The following is a 16503-nucleotide window of genomic DNA, read 5'->3' on the forward strand; positions in this document are numbered from 1 at the left end:
TTTACATGTACAGAATAAGAATTTTTGTCTTAGTCACACAATATTAACAAAGTACTGAACTTAAGAATGCCTCCCAGCGTCCTTTGTTCATCTTCCGTATTATGAACTGTTTTCTACGCTGAACATGTTCCCCCTGCACTGCGCTTGGTCTGAGTGAGGGAATGCGTTGTGTCTTTGCTGCAGTGCATCAGCAGGTCTGTGATAACGATAGCTTAGGCTCTGGCTCCTGAAATTGTACAGAGGAGGACAGGAAGGGTGAGCAGGGATATGGACCATGGTGCCTGGGGAAAAAGAAAAAAAAGGAACAAAAAAAGGAAAAAAAAAAGAAAAAAAAGGAGGAGGATAGGGGGAGAGTTGGGAATGATTATTCCCTATTTCTTGTGATATGAAAGTTGAGACACAAAGATAAAGGAGCAAATAAATATACAGGAAAAAGTGGTTTTCCCTCTTGGAATGTAAGTTGTGACTGCTTATGGCATGGGACATTACTGAAGTGAGACATAAATACTTTCAGAAAGAGATTAGACAAGGGCTTAGGGCCATTGGTGTCTTCTAAGTGTTATAAGTCAAATTATCTTCTGCATGAGGAGGATGTCCAAGTGGTTTTATTATAGAGGGTACGAATCTTAGAAAACCTGTGTACCTGAGGAGGTTCTAAAGGCAGAGATCCCATGAAGAAGGAAGTTTGTGTCAAGCAGCAGCGAGAGCAGGATGTCTGTGTGAGCGGTGACGAGCAAGGAGCCAAGGGGGATGGCAGCATCCACGGCACACTCAGCAGCAGGGGCACAGTCCCACAGGGTCTGGGTGCAGTAGGCAGAGCTGGTTGCTGGTGACAGGGTCCATCAACAGTCCTGGACCAGGCCGGCAACAACCAAGACCAAGGTCCCTATCCAGGAAGCTCAGTCAGGAGCAGCAAGAGATGGGACATGAGGCAGGACTGGAAACAAGTCTAAGTGTGGGTCCATCAGGTCCCTCTGTCCCGTGTCATTCTTCTCGACTTGTCTTGGAGACCTTGGAGCAGTTTGGCTCCAAGTCTGGGCAAGTTATGGCTGGTTTGTAGAGGCCTCGCTGGTGACAATGGGGACAGCAGGCAGTGACAGCCCGGGGCTGACAGGCTCCCCCTCCCCTAGGGGGCGCTCGGCTGCCCCACCCGGGTGACATAGAACCTTTGTCCAAAGGAGCCGGTGAGCGGAACAGCAAAAGCCGTATGTAAAAACATTATCTGACCCTTTTTCCTGCACACCATGCTGAATTGTAACCAACGCAGCCTTGTATGAGTTTTCCAAGCATTAACAGAATGTATTTTCCAGTAAACGTTGTAAATATTGGCCTCAGCAAGGTAGAAGGTGAGTGACGCCGTTGTTGTGAGGACACTGCTGTGCAGCTCCGTGCTTCCTTGGCGTGTCCTTAAATACTTGGGGATTTGTTCCTAAAACCGTGTGATTGCAGTGATTTTGTTGGGCCCCTCTGAGTACAAAAATGGCTTTGATGGATCGCCGTGAATTTCAATATCGTTGCTACACAGCTATGAATTCACCTTTGGGAAGGGGGCGGTGTTTTTCTTCAGGTTTGCAAACACTGTCATTCTGCTGCTAAAATATTATATAAATGAGAAACACACGGATACACTGGACTGGTAAATGGTCTGGACCTGGATTTGTTGCTTTTCTTGAATACTATGTGTATCTGACGGGTTTTTGATATTTTGTCTTTATTTTAACGGAAACTGCATATATTGTATTCCAACTAATTCAGGTGGGTTTTTGTTTCTTGAAAACAGTTGTTTTTCTCTATTTTTGACGAGCACGTGTATCAACACAAGCTCCGTGTTCATAAATACAGTTTATTTGGCTTTTTTCCATGTTTCTGTATGCATTTCAAAGCAGAACTCGGTGCGGCAGGAATAAATCGCTGTGAGGTTCGCCCATGACTGTGGAACAGTACGGCGACAACATTTGAAGTTGTGACAGTGCTTTTGTGCTGCTGTCCCGCGGCTGCTGCGCTCTGTCTGGAATGTACCATTGAATACCTGTTTCATTTTTTGTGAACAGATCGATGACTCTCCTGCACCTCTTTCTCTGGCACAGCTTATTAAGGTATTGCAATAGAATATAAGGTATATGTTCTTGTCAAATACTTTAGAAAAAAGTGTTTCCTTCCTATTTTTAAATCTATACGGCGACCTATAGCTGGACAAGTCTTGTAATGTGAACAATACTTTAATATTTGATAATTTAAAGTCTCTATTTTGCCTTGAAAATGTGTGTGTATTTTGATACTGTCCTGGGATGTCTCAGCCCCAACGTCCCATTCCAGAATCGCTCATCTTCAAGATGCAAAGAGGCAGCACTTCAGCAGCTGTTTGTACTGTTTTTCATATGTTTTATTACTTTTGCGCCGGAAGCTGACACAATTTTCATGGAATAATTCAGTTATGGACATTTCAGGGGGGTTTGCAACAGCCAGAACAGAAGCGTTTCTGTAACATGGACGATTGCACAGTGATGTCTGAATTTCGAGGCTGGAGTTCATTCCCGAGAACTCTTCCCACTGGGAACTTCTTCCCTCTCTCGCTGCAGAAATTAAAATTTCTGGCATTTTAATTCCTTCATTTAATTTAATACATTCAGGAAAAGAATCAGATTGGAAGGCAGCCACCAAAGGAAATCTAAATCTCGATTCTAAATGTGTCCTTGGTTCTGCAATCTCATGGGGAAGTTCATGCCTGTTTGTGATCCCCAAGTGCCCCATAGCAACCCACAAGTTCCCCATTAGTGCCCCATAGTGCCCTACAAGTGACTCATGAAGCCCCATAAGTGACTTCTAGTGCCCCATAAGTGACTCATAGAGACTGGGTCCCTCCTGAACTCCTGGGTCCCTCCCAAACTCCTGGGTCCCTTGGGATCCCCACCTGAACTCCTGGATTATTCTGATGAATTAAATATTTCGTAGTTGTTGACCTGCGTTACATCACCATTGAAAAAAATAACGTGTATATGAAAGAACCATTAAATAAAAAGTTGAACATAGTTGGCTGATTTGTGGATGAAAGCGTGTAAATGCATATAAAAACAAAACCAGGAGTGGTTGATCTGAATGATTAATGCTTGAAGGTCCAAATAATTTCCATTTTCTCAATTAAATGGACAGTGGAGATCTTCTCCATCGAATTATCTAGAGCTTAAACATACTGGATAATACAGATTGTTCTACACGTAGCTCAGAAGAAAATGGGATTAGTTACAGAGGTACAAACAGAGCCGGAAGGTTTGCGTTCCAAACACGTGATATTTAATATTCCATTTTAATATTATCCTATGAAGAATTGTTTCTCTTGGGGTGAAATGCAGAGGTTGTCCAGCAATGTTGCAAAGCAACCCAGGATTTTGGGGGGGCCCCAGGAGTGCCCCAAGGGACCCAGGAGTTTAGGGGGGAACCCAGTCTCTATGAGTCACTTATGGGGCGCTATGGGGCACTTATGGGGCATGAAAGGGGAACTTGCGGGTCGGTATGGGGTGCTTGGGGGTCACTAAAAGGCACTTATGAGGCTCCATGTGTCACTTGTGAGGCTTTATGGGTCACTTATGGGGCTCTATGAGCCATTTGTGGGGCACTCGGGGGTGGCTAAGGGTCACTTATGGGGCACTATGAGTAATGTATGGGGCTCTGTAGGGGTTCAGGGTTTGGGGTCCCTCCTGAAGTCCTGGGTCCCTCCCTGAACTACCTTGGGAGAGCCCCAAGGGACCCAGGAGTTCAGGGAGGGACAACCTGGAATTCTAATGTAATGTGTTCTTTTTCTAGGGAGTAGACAATAAATATGGCTGTAGAGCATCCTCTGTGATCCTTCATGCCTGTTTATCCACTTCAGTATTACTGGAAAATTCTCTGTTTTGAACTCTTTTAATGACATTTTGCAGTTTTCAGGATTCCGTACAAACCCGAGATGTTTCTGCTGACCCCACCTGTTGGATATTTGTGTGTTTCCGTTACACAAGTCTTTTGTTGAATATTCACGCAGCCCTTATGCTTGGCAAAAGGAGAGGATTGAAAGCTTTCGCTAGTTAAAATCATCACTGAAATGTCATTTGAAGTGTGGGTCTCCAGATGAGAGATGTCTGCATTTCTGTTCCTAACAGGGCAAAACTTTTGAGCCTGTTCCCAGGATTAAAAAGAGCACAGGAATTCCCAGGAGTTTCCTGATGGAGGTTGAGGATCCCAGCACAAGGGGCGCGCTGCTGACAAACACCGGAAAATACGCAATACCGATTATTAACGCGTAAGTACGGGATTAATTGGACTGACCCGAAAGGCAACGAGAGAAACCCCGCGTCAGTGTGTGAGCGGCAACGGCAGCGAGTTGGCAGCACCTGTGGTGATGGGGGAAGAAGCGTTGTCACTGTCTCTGAAAATTCCGTCTCTTATCTCCCTTTGGTGAAACCCAAAGCTTGGAGAAGCTTTCCTTTGCAGAGCAGAATATCGAAACTCAATAGTTATTTGCTGCATACGAGAAACTTTTTACACTATTGAACATTTAGAGCTTCGTGCTCTTAATTCCAGACCATATTTCTCCATTACATTAATCATCTAAGTGTTTTTATAATTGATTAGAACCCACAAAATGTCCTTAGCTTGGCCAAAAATACTTGGATGGCTCTAATTCTTCACAGGTATCAGGACAGCGTTACTGGAATCTGAGGAACATAAATGCCCAACCTGTCACCGGACGGATGTTTCTCCGGATGCTTTATTTGCCAACAAGTTCCTACGCCAGGTAACGCGGTGACTTTTACATGAGCTGATTGCAAGAAAAGGCTGTGTGTAAAAAATATGGATTTACGTCTCCTTAAGCAAGGCTGAATTGCCTAAGGCTGAATTTCCTGTTCAAACCCGTTATCTGCTGTTCCACAAGGTCACAACTCTAAATTTAGAGACAATTTGTCCCATTCGGGTCACAGTTTTGTTTAGCGTGGTCGCCTCACATTCAAATTCAGCGTTACCACTGAAGGAGTTTAAATACCAAAGTATTAAATAAAGGATTAAATACCAATCCTTAACATCCATGTTTAATGTGACAGGCTCCTATCTCTGTATGTTGATTTATTTTAGGTTTGATGGCATTTGCAGGCATGCACAAGTAATTTGACTCCGCAGAGGCTTTTGTGTGGAGATCTGCTGAAGTTTCTGGAATATATTCTGTGACGTCACCTTTCTGTAAATGGTTTTTCTGCCTCTAGGCTGTGAACAACTTCAGAAATGGAACTGTCTACACAGAAAGGGTCCGTAAGCAGCTCTGGCAGCAGCCGCCACCGCTGGTGACACCTCCTGCTGCTCTGGTGACAAACGCGGAACTTCCCAGCTCTTCCTCTCTGCCCATCAGCAGTTTGTCAGCAGAGAAGGTGAGGTTTACTGCAATACACACCATGAGTTTTGGGTTGCAGTAGGGCTTCTTTTCCATGCGTTTGCCTTTATTCCCCAGGACTGTCAGGTTCCTGCTCCAAGACAAGCGGCTTTACCACATCTCCTGGGCCCCCAAGGACAATCAGGCCCCACAACCGGTAACTATAACCTTAGAATTTCCTTAAAAACCTTCTCTCCAGATAAACTGAATGGGATTTTTTTCATTCTCCTCTCCCCACTCCAAAAGGTCCGTCAATGAGAGCCAGGGCAATGTGCTCAGCAGGTGACAAAGCAGCCTGGGAACTGTGAGTATCGTACAGAAATGTTGGGCCTTGAGGTGATTCTGGTGCCCTTGGGGTCGCCATTTTGAGCCCTGAGGTGTGGGGCCCAAACCTGGCACCAGGATTCATGGTGTGGCCTCTTCTTATATTGACCATGGTTTGTTTATTGGTGTCTTTTCATAATAAAGTTCAAACTGCAATTGTAATAAAGGTGAAACTTATTTCAACAGGGAAAAGATGGAGTCGAAACCTGACGAGTTTACAAATGATTTTGTGAAGGAATTGATGGAATTTAGCAGGAGTCCAAAGGAGCGTACGCCTTCGTTTTCCAGGTAACTGCTTTGTGTGTCTGTAATGGAGAAGCAGAGTGTCTGGAAGAAGCTGGAGGAGTTCCACTCCACGTCTGTGCCATTGGGTGGATTGGATGACTCCCGGGTTTGCAGTGACAGGAGTTTCCTGCGTGGGTTACAGCTCAAATATGGTCAGAGAAACTGTCCTCATTCCATTTTTTGTTTCTCTCACGTGGATACCCAGAGAGATTTTAACCTGGACTGCACACTGGTGGCTTCCACTCGTCTTTTGTTGACATGGTTAAATTTTTCTTAGGAATTAGAAGGTCAGACTTGTTTGTAAAGAAATCTTCAGTTGGTGAAGGACTTTGAGAGGAGGAAAGATGCTAATGAACATACGGGGAATAATGTGAAATGATTCTCTAAGAAACAGTAAAGGAAAAGCTTGTGAAGGAAAACCTGAGGGCAGCTGATGTTTTCTCTCCCCCAAAGCCCTTGGGCAGCAGTCTGAAGAGCTCTCTGTCAGTCAGTGCAGAGAGAGCCCAGGGAGTCCTCTGTCCCGGGCACCCTGTCCACCTGCTGGGCAGGACTCGGGGAAGGCCGGGTGCGGCTCCACTGCTCTGTGTCCCTCTCGCACTCCCTGATCCTCCTCAGGCTCCTCAGCTCCTCCCGGAGCTGGGCACTAAGCAGAGGATTCCTCTCGCTGGCCCAGCTCCCACAGCCGTGCTGGCTGCTGCCGTCCAGCCCTGGTGTCAGAGCAGTGCGCACCCTGCAGCCTCGCACCTGGATGCCGGCATCTCCCCGCCGGCTCTGGGTCTGGGGAGCTGCACCAGTAGTGCTGGGGGCCAGCCTGACGGATGCCATGGCTCAGCCTCTCTCCTCCTCTTCTCCATCAGCTGTATTCACCAGGCTTCCACTGAGAAGAATGGCAATTTGTCTCAGGTACATCCCTCCGTTACCCAACCTCATTCAGGGCAGCTGCTCAATGTCATGGCCAAATCCAGGCCTGTGGTGCTACATGAGATGTGACAGGGCTCTCCAGCACAACTGCGTTTGTGTGGCAGGGACAGCACAGGACCTACAGGAAAGCCATCCCCACTCAGAGCAGGTGTGGGACAGACAGGACAGACAGGACATCTCGGACAGACACGGTTTCTGTGGGCCTGTGGCTGGTTGTCACCATTGTGCTGAGAAACACATCTAGAGCTCAGTGGTTTTCCTGAACTGGATTCAGTTCTTGCTAAGCCTGGTTTTAAGGCTGCAGTGTCAGAGGATGCGATCAAAGCAAAACCAGCCCAGGTGCTCTCAGGTATGTGCAGGCAGAGCATGAATGTGAGGCACGTCCCACAGGGTCTGCAGTAGTGTGTCTGTGCTCCTGAACTCCGCTTGTTCTTCTCTCCTCTGTCCTTTACTCATCCCATTGATGGCGTTATCATCGAGGGGTTCCTGGATCACACAAAGTCCCCAGTGAAAAGAAAAGGGGAATATTATGCCTGTGTTTAAAAAGGGGTAAAAAGGTGAACCCTGGGAACTACAAGCCTGTTGGCCTCTCTTCTGGGCCTGGTAAGATCGTGGAGCAGATCTTCATGGAAGATCTGTAGAAACGTGAGGAAGACAGGGAGGTGATTGGAGACAGCTCACAAGGCTTCACCAAGGGGAAATCATGCCTGACTGTTCTGGTGGCTTCCTGTGATGCTGTGACTGCATCAGCAAACAAGGGCAGACCTACAAATGTCATCTGACTGTCTGTAAGACCTTTGATAGGGTCCCCCACCTATAAATTGGTGAGATATTGATGTGCTGGACAGATGGATAAGGAACTGGCTGGATTGCTGTGTCCAAAGAGGAATGGTCAGTGTCTCGGTGAAAACCAGGAACGAGTGGTTTCCCTCAAGGCTCCATACTGTGAGCAACATTTGCCTTGGCATATTTCCCCCATGCAGTGAATAATACAGTGATCCCACCACTGAACTCTTTTAGGTCACACTTCTCTCCAAGAAATCTAAACATTGTTCTGCAGTAAACTGAACCCTAAATTACTCCCCCACGACAGAGAGACCAGCAGCCGATTCAGTGGGGCCTTGAACTCAGCATTTTCACCAGGCTTTGAGTGCATTTCCCAGAGGGGCGCCTGTCTTACCCCATCCTTGTTCAGCATGGGGCGGAGACGCTCTGCAATGCACGCGCCTGCTGTTCCTGAGAGCACCTGGGCTGGTTTTGCTTTGATCGCATCCTCCGACACTGCAGCCTTAAAAGCAGGCTTAGCAAGAACTGAATCCAGCTCAGGAAAACCGCTGAGCTCTAGATGTGTTTCTCTCAAACAGTCGTTTTTGCGGCGGTGGTGTCAGCACGCCAAAAGGCCCGCATCTCCATCATGTGCTCCACTCTTAGGCTGGGTTTTATGTTTGCTTGAATAACCACCTGTAAAGAGGTCAATGGCATGATATCTCATGCCAGCATCCACTAAGCCTGCTGCAGAAGGAGAAAGAGCTCTTCCCTCCAACACCCGCCCTCCACCCCCTCCCAAAAATCTACTCATTCACTGTTCACTCTCAGTCCTTCATTCTTCACAGCTGGATGGCAACAACATGAGGATGAAGTGATCAACAATTTACTTGGGAGCTGGAGCGGGGAAAATACGTAGAGGACTCTCAGGTCTCATTTCAAAGACTGGGAGTTCTTAAAACATGGAGAGGGTATGGTTTTGCTGAATTTGTCAGCCACCTTCCGCTATTTCTTAGTCAAACACACCAATATGGGATGTTCCTGTTACTTGGCTGTTGCATATTTTAAAACATTTGTATCTTTAACAACTATTGCCTCTCTTTATTTTTACCTTCCCAGATTGTTTTTTTTTTTTTTTAATTTAATTTCTTGTGCTTTTTGCTGCAGACAAGATGAGAAAGAAAACAACTGTCAAAGGGAAGTGTCTGCTGCATTGTTAATTTTCAATGACCTGACGTGGCTTTCAATATACAACACATCTGATTACAAACATACCAAACGAGGTTTCTTTCTATCATAGGTAGTTTATTGTTTGAAAAAATGTCTTAATATCTCCATTAACTGTCAAGAAGAAAAAAAAAGTGACTTGTATTAATAAGATTAAAGCCACTGTAAACTCAGTCAAACTTGAATTAAACACCACTGTCAAAGCACTATCTAATCAGAGCAAATCCCCAACTCAGAATTACCAAATAGTGATGGACTACAACCAAACCACTACAATAATACAGAATCAAAGCTTCTGACTTCCCAGTTTTCGTTTGAACATCTTCTGCTCTACCTGGCTCTCTTGGGTTTTTTTGCATCTTCAAAGAGCTCAGCATTGGGAAAACCTTCATTCTCATCCTCTCTTCTTCTCTTCCCTTGGAGTCTCTGTTTATTTGCTCTGTCATCTCCAAGTGGGTTTTTCACCTCTTTTGAGTTTGTTGGATTTTCCGTGCCATGGTGCTCTCTTCCAGAAGGCTTTTCAGGGTGATCTCCAGCTATACAATGATTTTCATGGCTGTGCCCACCAGGGTAATCCTCCCTACGTCCCCAAGCGTAAGGCAAAATCTCTCGTCTGGTCTCAGGTGGATCAAACCTCTCTGGAAAAAAGTTCCCTCTGTTCGGTGGAAGTGCAGGCTGAGCACCAGCAGCACAGCCCTTGTCAGGCTTTCCAGACCATTCCCCATAGTTCCTCTCCCATTCTCTGTATCTTTCCTTTTCAAATGGATCCTGAAATTCAACCGATCTGCCATAGGCAGCTTTCATACCATATAGTGGAACCGCTGTGTGTCTGTTAAAATACTCCCTTTCTCCTTGCCCTTGAGGTGTGGTCCTTTGAGTGCGAGACTGGCCTCTGAATACTGGAGACCTTGACCCTGAGCGGTGATCACCACGCCACCTTGACCTGGAGCGATAGGTGAGACTCTTCCCTTTGCCTCTTCTTGGAGACGGCGGCAATGGCGAGTGGGAGCGGGAACGGGAACGGCTCCGTGATCGAGAGTCGGAGCGAGTGCAGGAGGAGCCTGATCGTGACTTGCAGTGGGTGTACGAACTTCCAGGGTAAGACAAAGCACTACAGCGAGACTTGGACCTTAAAAAAGCACAACACAGAAAAATAATGACACTATTTCAAAGCAGCCACTCTCCCCAGTTTTTTCCTCTCAGATTTGGTTAGGTTGGTTTTTTTCAACATTTCTGTACGATACTCACAGTTCCCAGGCTGCTTTGTCACCTGCTGAGCACATTGCCCTGGCTCTCATTGACGGACCTTTTGGAGTGGGGAGAGGAGAAAGAAAAAAATCCCATTCAGTTTATCTGGAGAGAAGGTTTTTAAGGAAATTCTAAGGTTATAGTTACCGGTTGTGGGGCCTGATTGTCCTTGGGGGCCCAGGAGATGTGGTAAAGCCGCTTGTCTTGGAGCAGGAACCTGACAGTCCTGGGGCATAAAGGCAAACGCATGGAAAAGAAGCCCTACTGAAACCCAAAACTCATGGTGTATATTGCAGTAAACCTCACCTTCTCTGCTGACAAACTGCTGATGGGCAGAGAGGAAGAGCTGGAAAGTTCCGCGTTTGTCACCAGAGCAGCAGGAGGTGTCACCAGCGGTGGCGGCTGCTGCCAGAGCTGCTTACGGACCCTTTCTGTGTAGACAGCTCCATTTCTGAAGTTGTTCACAGCCTAGAGGCAGAAAAACCATTTACAGAAAGGTGACGTCACAGAATATATTCCAGAAACTTCAGCAGATCTCCACACAAAAGCCTCTGCGGAGTCAAATTACTTGTGCATGCCTGCAAATGCCATCAAACCTAAAATAAATCAACATACAGAGATAGGAGCCTGTCACATTAAACATGGATGTTAAGGATTGGTATTTAATCCTTCATTTAATACTTTGGTATTTAAACTCCTTCAGTGGTAACGCTGAATTTGAATGTGAGGCGACCACGCTAAACAAAACTGTGACCCGAATGGGACAAATTGTCTCTAAATTTAGAGTTGTGACCTTGTGGAACAGCAGATAACGGGTTTGAACAGGAAATTCAGCCTTAGGCAATTCAGCCTTGCTTAAGGAGACGTAAATCCATATTTTTTACACACAGCCTTTTCTTGCAATCAGCTCATGTAAAAGTCACCGCGTTACCTGGCGTAGGAACTTGTTGGCAAATAAAGCATCCGGAGAAACATCCGTCCGGTGACAGGTTGGGCATTTATGTTCCTCAGATTCCAGTAACGCTGTCCTGATACCTGTGAAGAATTAGAGCCATCCAAGTATTTTTAGCCAAGCTAAGGACATTTTGTGGGTTCTAATCAATTATAAAAACACTTGGATGATTAATGGAGAAATATGGTCTGGAATTAAGAGCACGAAGCTCTAAATGTTCAATAGTGTAAAAAGTTTCTCGTATGCAGCAAATAACTATTGAGTTTCGATATTCTGCTCTGCAAAGGAAAGCTTCTCCAAGCTTTGGGTTTCACCAAAGGGAGATAAGAGATGGAATTTTCAGAGACAGTGACAACGCTTCTTCCCCCATCACCACAGGTGCTGCCAACTCGCTGCCGTTGCCGCTCACACACTGACGCGGGGTTTCTCTCGTTGCCTTTCGGGTCAGTCCAATTAATCCCGTACTTACGCGTTAATAATCGGTATTGCGTATTTTCCGGTGTTTGTCAGCAGCGCGCCCCTTGTGCTGGGATCCTCAACCTCCATCAGGAAACTCCTGGGAATTCCTGTGCTCTTTTTAATCCTGGGAACAGGCTCAAAAGTTTTGCCCTGTTAGGAACAGAAATGCAGACATCTCTCATCTGGAGACCCACACTTCAAATGACATTTCAGTGATGATTTTAACTAGCGAAAGCTTTCAATCCTCTCCTTTTGCCAAGCATAAGGGCTGCGTGAATATTCAACAAAAGACTTGTGTAACGGAAACACACAAATATCCAACAGGTGGGGTCAGCAGAAACATCTCGGGTTTGTACGGAATCCTGAAAACTGCAAAATGTCATTAAAAGAGTTCAAAACAGAGAATTTTCCAGTAATACTGAAGTGGATAAACAGGCATGAAGGATCACAGAGGATGCTCTACAGCCATATTTATTGTCTACTCCCTAGAAAAAGAACACATTACATTAGAATTCCAGGTTGTCCCTCCCTGAACTCCTGGGTCCCTTGGGGCTCTCCCAAGGTAGTTCAGGGAGGGACCCAGGACTTCAGGAGGGACCCCAAACCCTGAACCCCTACAGAGCCCCATACAATACTCATAGTGCCCCATAAGTGACCCTTAGCCACCCCCGAGTGCCCCATAAATGGCTCATAGAGCCCCATAAGTGACCCATAAAGCCTCACAAGTGACACATGGAGCCTCATAAGTGCCTTTTAGTGACCCCCAAGCGCTCCATACCGACCCGCAAGTTCCCCTTTTATGCCCCATAAGTGCCCCATAGCGCCCCATAAGTGACTCATAGAGACTGGGTTCCCCCCTAAACTCCTGGGTCCCTTGGGGCACTCCTGGGGCCCCCCCAAAATCCTGGGTTGCTTTGCAACATTGCTGGACAACCTCTGCATTTCACCCCAAGAGAAACAATTCTTCATAGGATAATATTAAAATGGAATATTAAATATCACGTGTTTGGAACGCAAACCTTTCGGCTCTGTTTGTACCTCTGTAACTAATCCCATTTTCTTCTGAGCTACGTGTAGAACAATCTGTATTATCCAGTATTTTTAAGCTCTAGATAATTCGATGGAGAAGATCTCCACTGTCCATTTAATTGAGAAAATGGAAATTATTTGGACCTTCAAGCATTAATCATTCAGATCAACCACTCCTGGTTTTGTTTTTATATGCATTTACACGCTTTCATCCACAAATCAGCCAACTATGTTCAACTTTTTATTTAATGGTTCTTTCATATACACGTTATTTTTTCAATGGTGATGTAACGCAGGTCAACAACTACGAAATATTTAATTCATCAGAATAATCCAGGAGTTCAGGTGGGGACCCCAAGGGACCCAGGAGTTTGGGAGGGACCCAGGAGTTCAGGAGGGACCCAGTCTCTATGAGTCACTTATGGGGCACTAGAAGTCACTTATGGGGCTTCATGAGTCACTTGTAGGGCACTATGGGGCACTAATGGGGAACTTGTGGGTTGCTATGTGGCACTTGGGGATCACAAACGGGCATGAACTTCCCCATGAGATTGCAGAATCAAGGACACATTCAGAATCGAGATTTAGATTTCCTTTGGTGGCTGCCTTCCAATCTGATTCTTTTCCTGAATGTATTAAATTAAATGAAGGAATTAAAATGCCAGAAATTTTAATTTCTGCAGCGAGAGAGGGAAGAAGTTCCCAGTGGGAAGAGTTCTCGGGAATGAACTCCAGCCTCGAAATTCAGACATCACTGTGCAATCGTCCATGTTACACAAACGCTTCTGTTCCGGCTGTTGCAAACCCCTGAAATGTCCATAATTGAATTATTCCATGAAAATTGTGTCAGCTTCCGGTGCAAAAGTAATAAAACATATGAAAAACAGTACAAACAGCTTCTGAAGTGCTGCCTCTTTGCATCTTGAAGATGAGCGATTCTGCAACGGGACGTTGGGGCTGAGACATCCCAGGACAGTATCAAAATACACACACATTTTCAGGGCAAAATAGAGACTTTAAATTATCAAATATTAAAGTATTGTTCACCTTACAAGACTTGTACAGCTATAGGTCACCGTATAGATTTAAAAATGGGAAGAAAACACTTTTTTCTAAAGTATTTGACAAGAACATATACCTTATATTCTATTGCAATACCTTAATAAGCTGTGCCAGAGAAAGAGGTGCAGGAGAGTCATCGATCTGTTCACAAAAAATGAAACAGGTATTCAATGGTACATTCCAGACAGAGCGCAGCAGCCGCGGGACAGCAGCACAAAAGCACTGTCACAACTTCAAATGTTGTCGCCGTACTGTTCCACAGTCATGGGCGAACCTTACAGCGATTTATTCCTGCCGCACCGAGTTCTGCTTTGAAATGCATACAGAAACATGGAAAAAAGCCAAATAAACTGTATTTATGAACACGGAGCTTGTGTTGATACACATGCTAGTGAAAAATAGAGAAAAACAACTGTTTTCAAGAAACAAAAACCCACCTGAATTAGTTGGAATACAATATATGCAGTTTCCGTTAAAATAAAGACAAAATATCAAAAACCCGTCAGAGACACATAGTATTCAAGAAAAGCAACAAATCCAGGTCCAGACCATTTACCAGTCCAGTGTATCCGTGTGTTTCTCATTTATATAATATTTTAGCAGCAGAATGACAGTGTTTGCAAACCTGAAGAAAAACACCGCCCCCTTCCCAAAGGTGAATTCATAGCTGTGTAGCAACGATATTGAAATTCACGGCGATCCATCAAAGCCATTTTTGTACTCAGAGGGGCCCAACAAAATCACTGCAATCACACGGTTTTAGGAACAAATCCCCAAGTATTTAAGGACACGCCAAGGAAGCACGGAGCTGCACAGCAGTGTCCTCACAACAACGGCGTCACTCACCTTCTACCTTGCTGAGGCCAATATTTACAACGTTTACTGGAAAATACATTCTGTTAATGCTTGGAAAACTCATACAAGGCTGCGTTGGTTACAATTCAGCATGGTGTGCAGGAAAAAGGGTCAGATAATGTTTTTACATACGGCTTTTGCTGTTCCGCTCACCAGGTCCTTTGGACAAAGGTTCTATGTCACCCGGGTGGGGCAGCCGAGCGCCCCCTAGGGGAGGGGGAGCCTGTCAGCCCCGGGCTGTCACTGCCTGCTGTCCCCGCTGTCACCAGCGAGGCCTCTACAAACCAGCCATAACTTCCCCAGACTTGGAGCCAAACTGCTCCAAGGTCTCCAAGACAAGTCGAGAAGAATGATACGGGACAGAGGGACCTGATGGACCCACACTTAGACTTGTTTCCAGTCCTGCCTCATGTCCCATCTCTTGCTGCTCCCGACTGAGCTTCCTGGATAGGGACCTTGGTCTTGGTTGTTGCCGGCCTGGTCCAGGACTGTTGATGGACCCTGTCACCAGCAACCAGCTCTGCCTACTGCATCCAGACCCTGTGGGACTGTGCCCCTGCTGCTGAGTGTGCCGTGGATGCTGCCATCCCCCTTGGCTCCTTGCTCGTCACCGCTCACACAGACATCCTGCTCTCGCTGCTGCTTGACACAAACTTCCTTCTTCATGGGATCTCTGCCTTTAGAACCTCCTCAGGTACACAGGTTTTCTAAGATTCGTACCCTCTATAATAAAACCACTTGGACATCCTCCTGATGCAGAAGATAATTTGACTTATAACACTTAGAAGACACCAATGGCCCTAAGCCCTTGTCTAATCTCTTTCTGAAAGTATTTATGTCTCACTTCAGTAATGTTCCATGCCATAAGCAGTCACAACTTAAATTCCAAGAGGGAAAACCACTTTTTCCTGTATATTTATTTGCTCCTTTATCTTTGTGTCTCAACTTTCATATCACAAGAAATAGGGAATAATCATTCCCAACTCTCCCCCTATCCTCCTCCTTTTTTTTCTTTTTTTTTTCCTTTTTTTGTTCCTTTTTTTTTCTTTTTCCCCAGGTACCATGGTCCATATCCCTGCTCACCCTTCCTGTCCTCCTCTGTACAATTTCAGGAGCCAGAGCCTAAGCTATCGTTATCACAGACCTACTGATGCACTGCAGCAAAGACACAACGCATTCCCTCACTCAGACCAAGCGCAGTGCAGGGGGAACATGTTCAGCGTAGAAAACAGTTCATAATACGGAAGATGAACAGAGGACGCTGGGAGGCATTCTTAAGTTCAGTACTTTGTTAATATTGTGTGACTAAGACAAAAATTCTTATTCTGTACATGTAAACACAAAACTATTCTACACTGTACAAATTTCATCCCGATACACGGTGCTCTCATTTACTCCTTAGATAACTCTGGCCTCAGCCTCCCTACACTAACATTAATAGAAAATGTTCCCTTTTCCCAGGTCTGCTGGAGGACTCGTCAGCTACTTGCAGACTTTCCTCTTACCCTCAGTCCTTGAAAGTTTACCCTTCTTACACTGGAAAAAAGCAAGACTCAATGCATCTGGCAACCAAACAAACGTTCACAGCAGGATTCTGATTTGCAGATGTCAAAGAATCCTGTTATTAACTTTGACCTTCAATTTTTCTTATCAAAAACAGAGAACAAAAGTTGGTACTGAAGTCCACATTCTTTAGTTTAATCAAGATTATGTCCAGAACTATAGAGATCTTGATCCAGACACATTAGAAACAAGCAATGAGGTTTGGAAAAACAGGTTTCATTCTGTTATAAACAGCAAACACAAATTCTTCATGAACAGTTTATTTGCTTATTTTCCCAGCTGAAGCCAGTCCAGAATTTAGTCAGGACAAACATGAAGATGAGATTTTAAGACTGATTTGAAGACAGCACGAAACACTGAAACTAGGCTTCTCATGAAAGAGAAGTTCTATTTAGATCCTTTTAAAGTGAAAAGC

At 45.3% G+C, this 16503-nt stretch overlaps 1 protein-coding gene across 1 annotated transcript; it reads right to left on the minus strand.

Moving 5' to 3' along the window:
* Positions 1-8993: 8993 nt before the first annotated feature.
* Positions 8994-11203, minus strand: LOC136112393 (E3 ubiquitin-protein ligase RBBP6-like). The gene is made up of 5 exons (XM_071799089.1): positions 11100-11203; positions 10475-10636; positions 10316-10394; positions 10169-10226; positions 8994-10049 (listed from the first exon to the last, which is right to left on the minus strand). Exons 4-5 carry the CDS (start codon positions 10216-10218, stop codon positions 9251-9253), a joined length of 849 nt encoding a protein of 282 aa, XP_071655190.1. The 5' UTR covers positions 10219-10226; positions 10316-10394; positions 10475-10636; positions 11100-11203; the 3' UTR covers positions 8994-9250.
* Positions 11204-16503: the final 5300 nt, after the last annotated feature.

The sequence above is a fragment of the Patagioenas fasciata genome, chromosome 25 (genome assembly GCF_037038585.1).
Source record: "Patagioenas fasciata isolate bPatFas1 chromosome 25, bPatFas1.hap1, whole genome shotgun sequence".
NCBI classification, from domain to species: Eukaryota; Metazoa; Chordata; class Aves; order Columbiformes; family Columbidae; genus Patagioenas; species Patagioenas fasciata.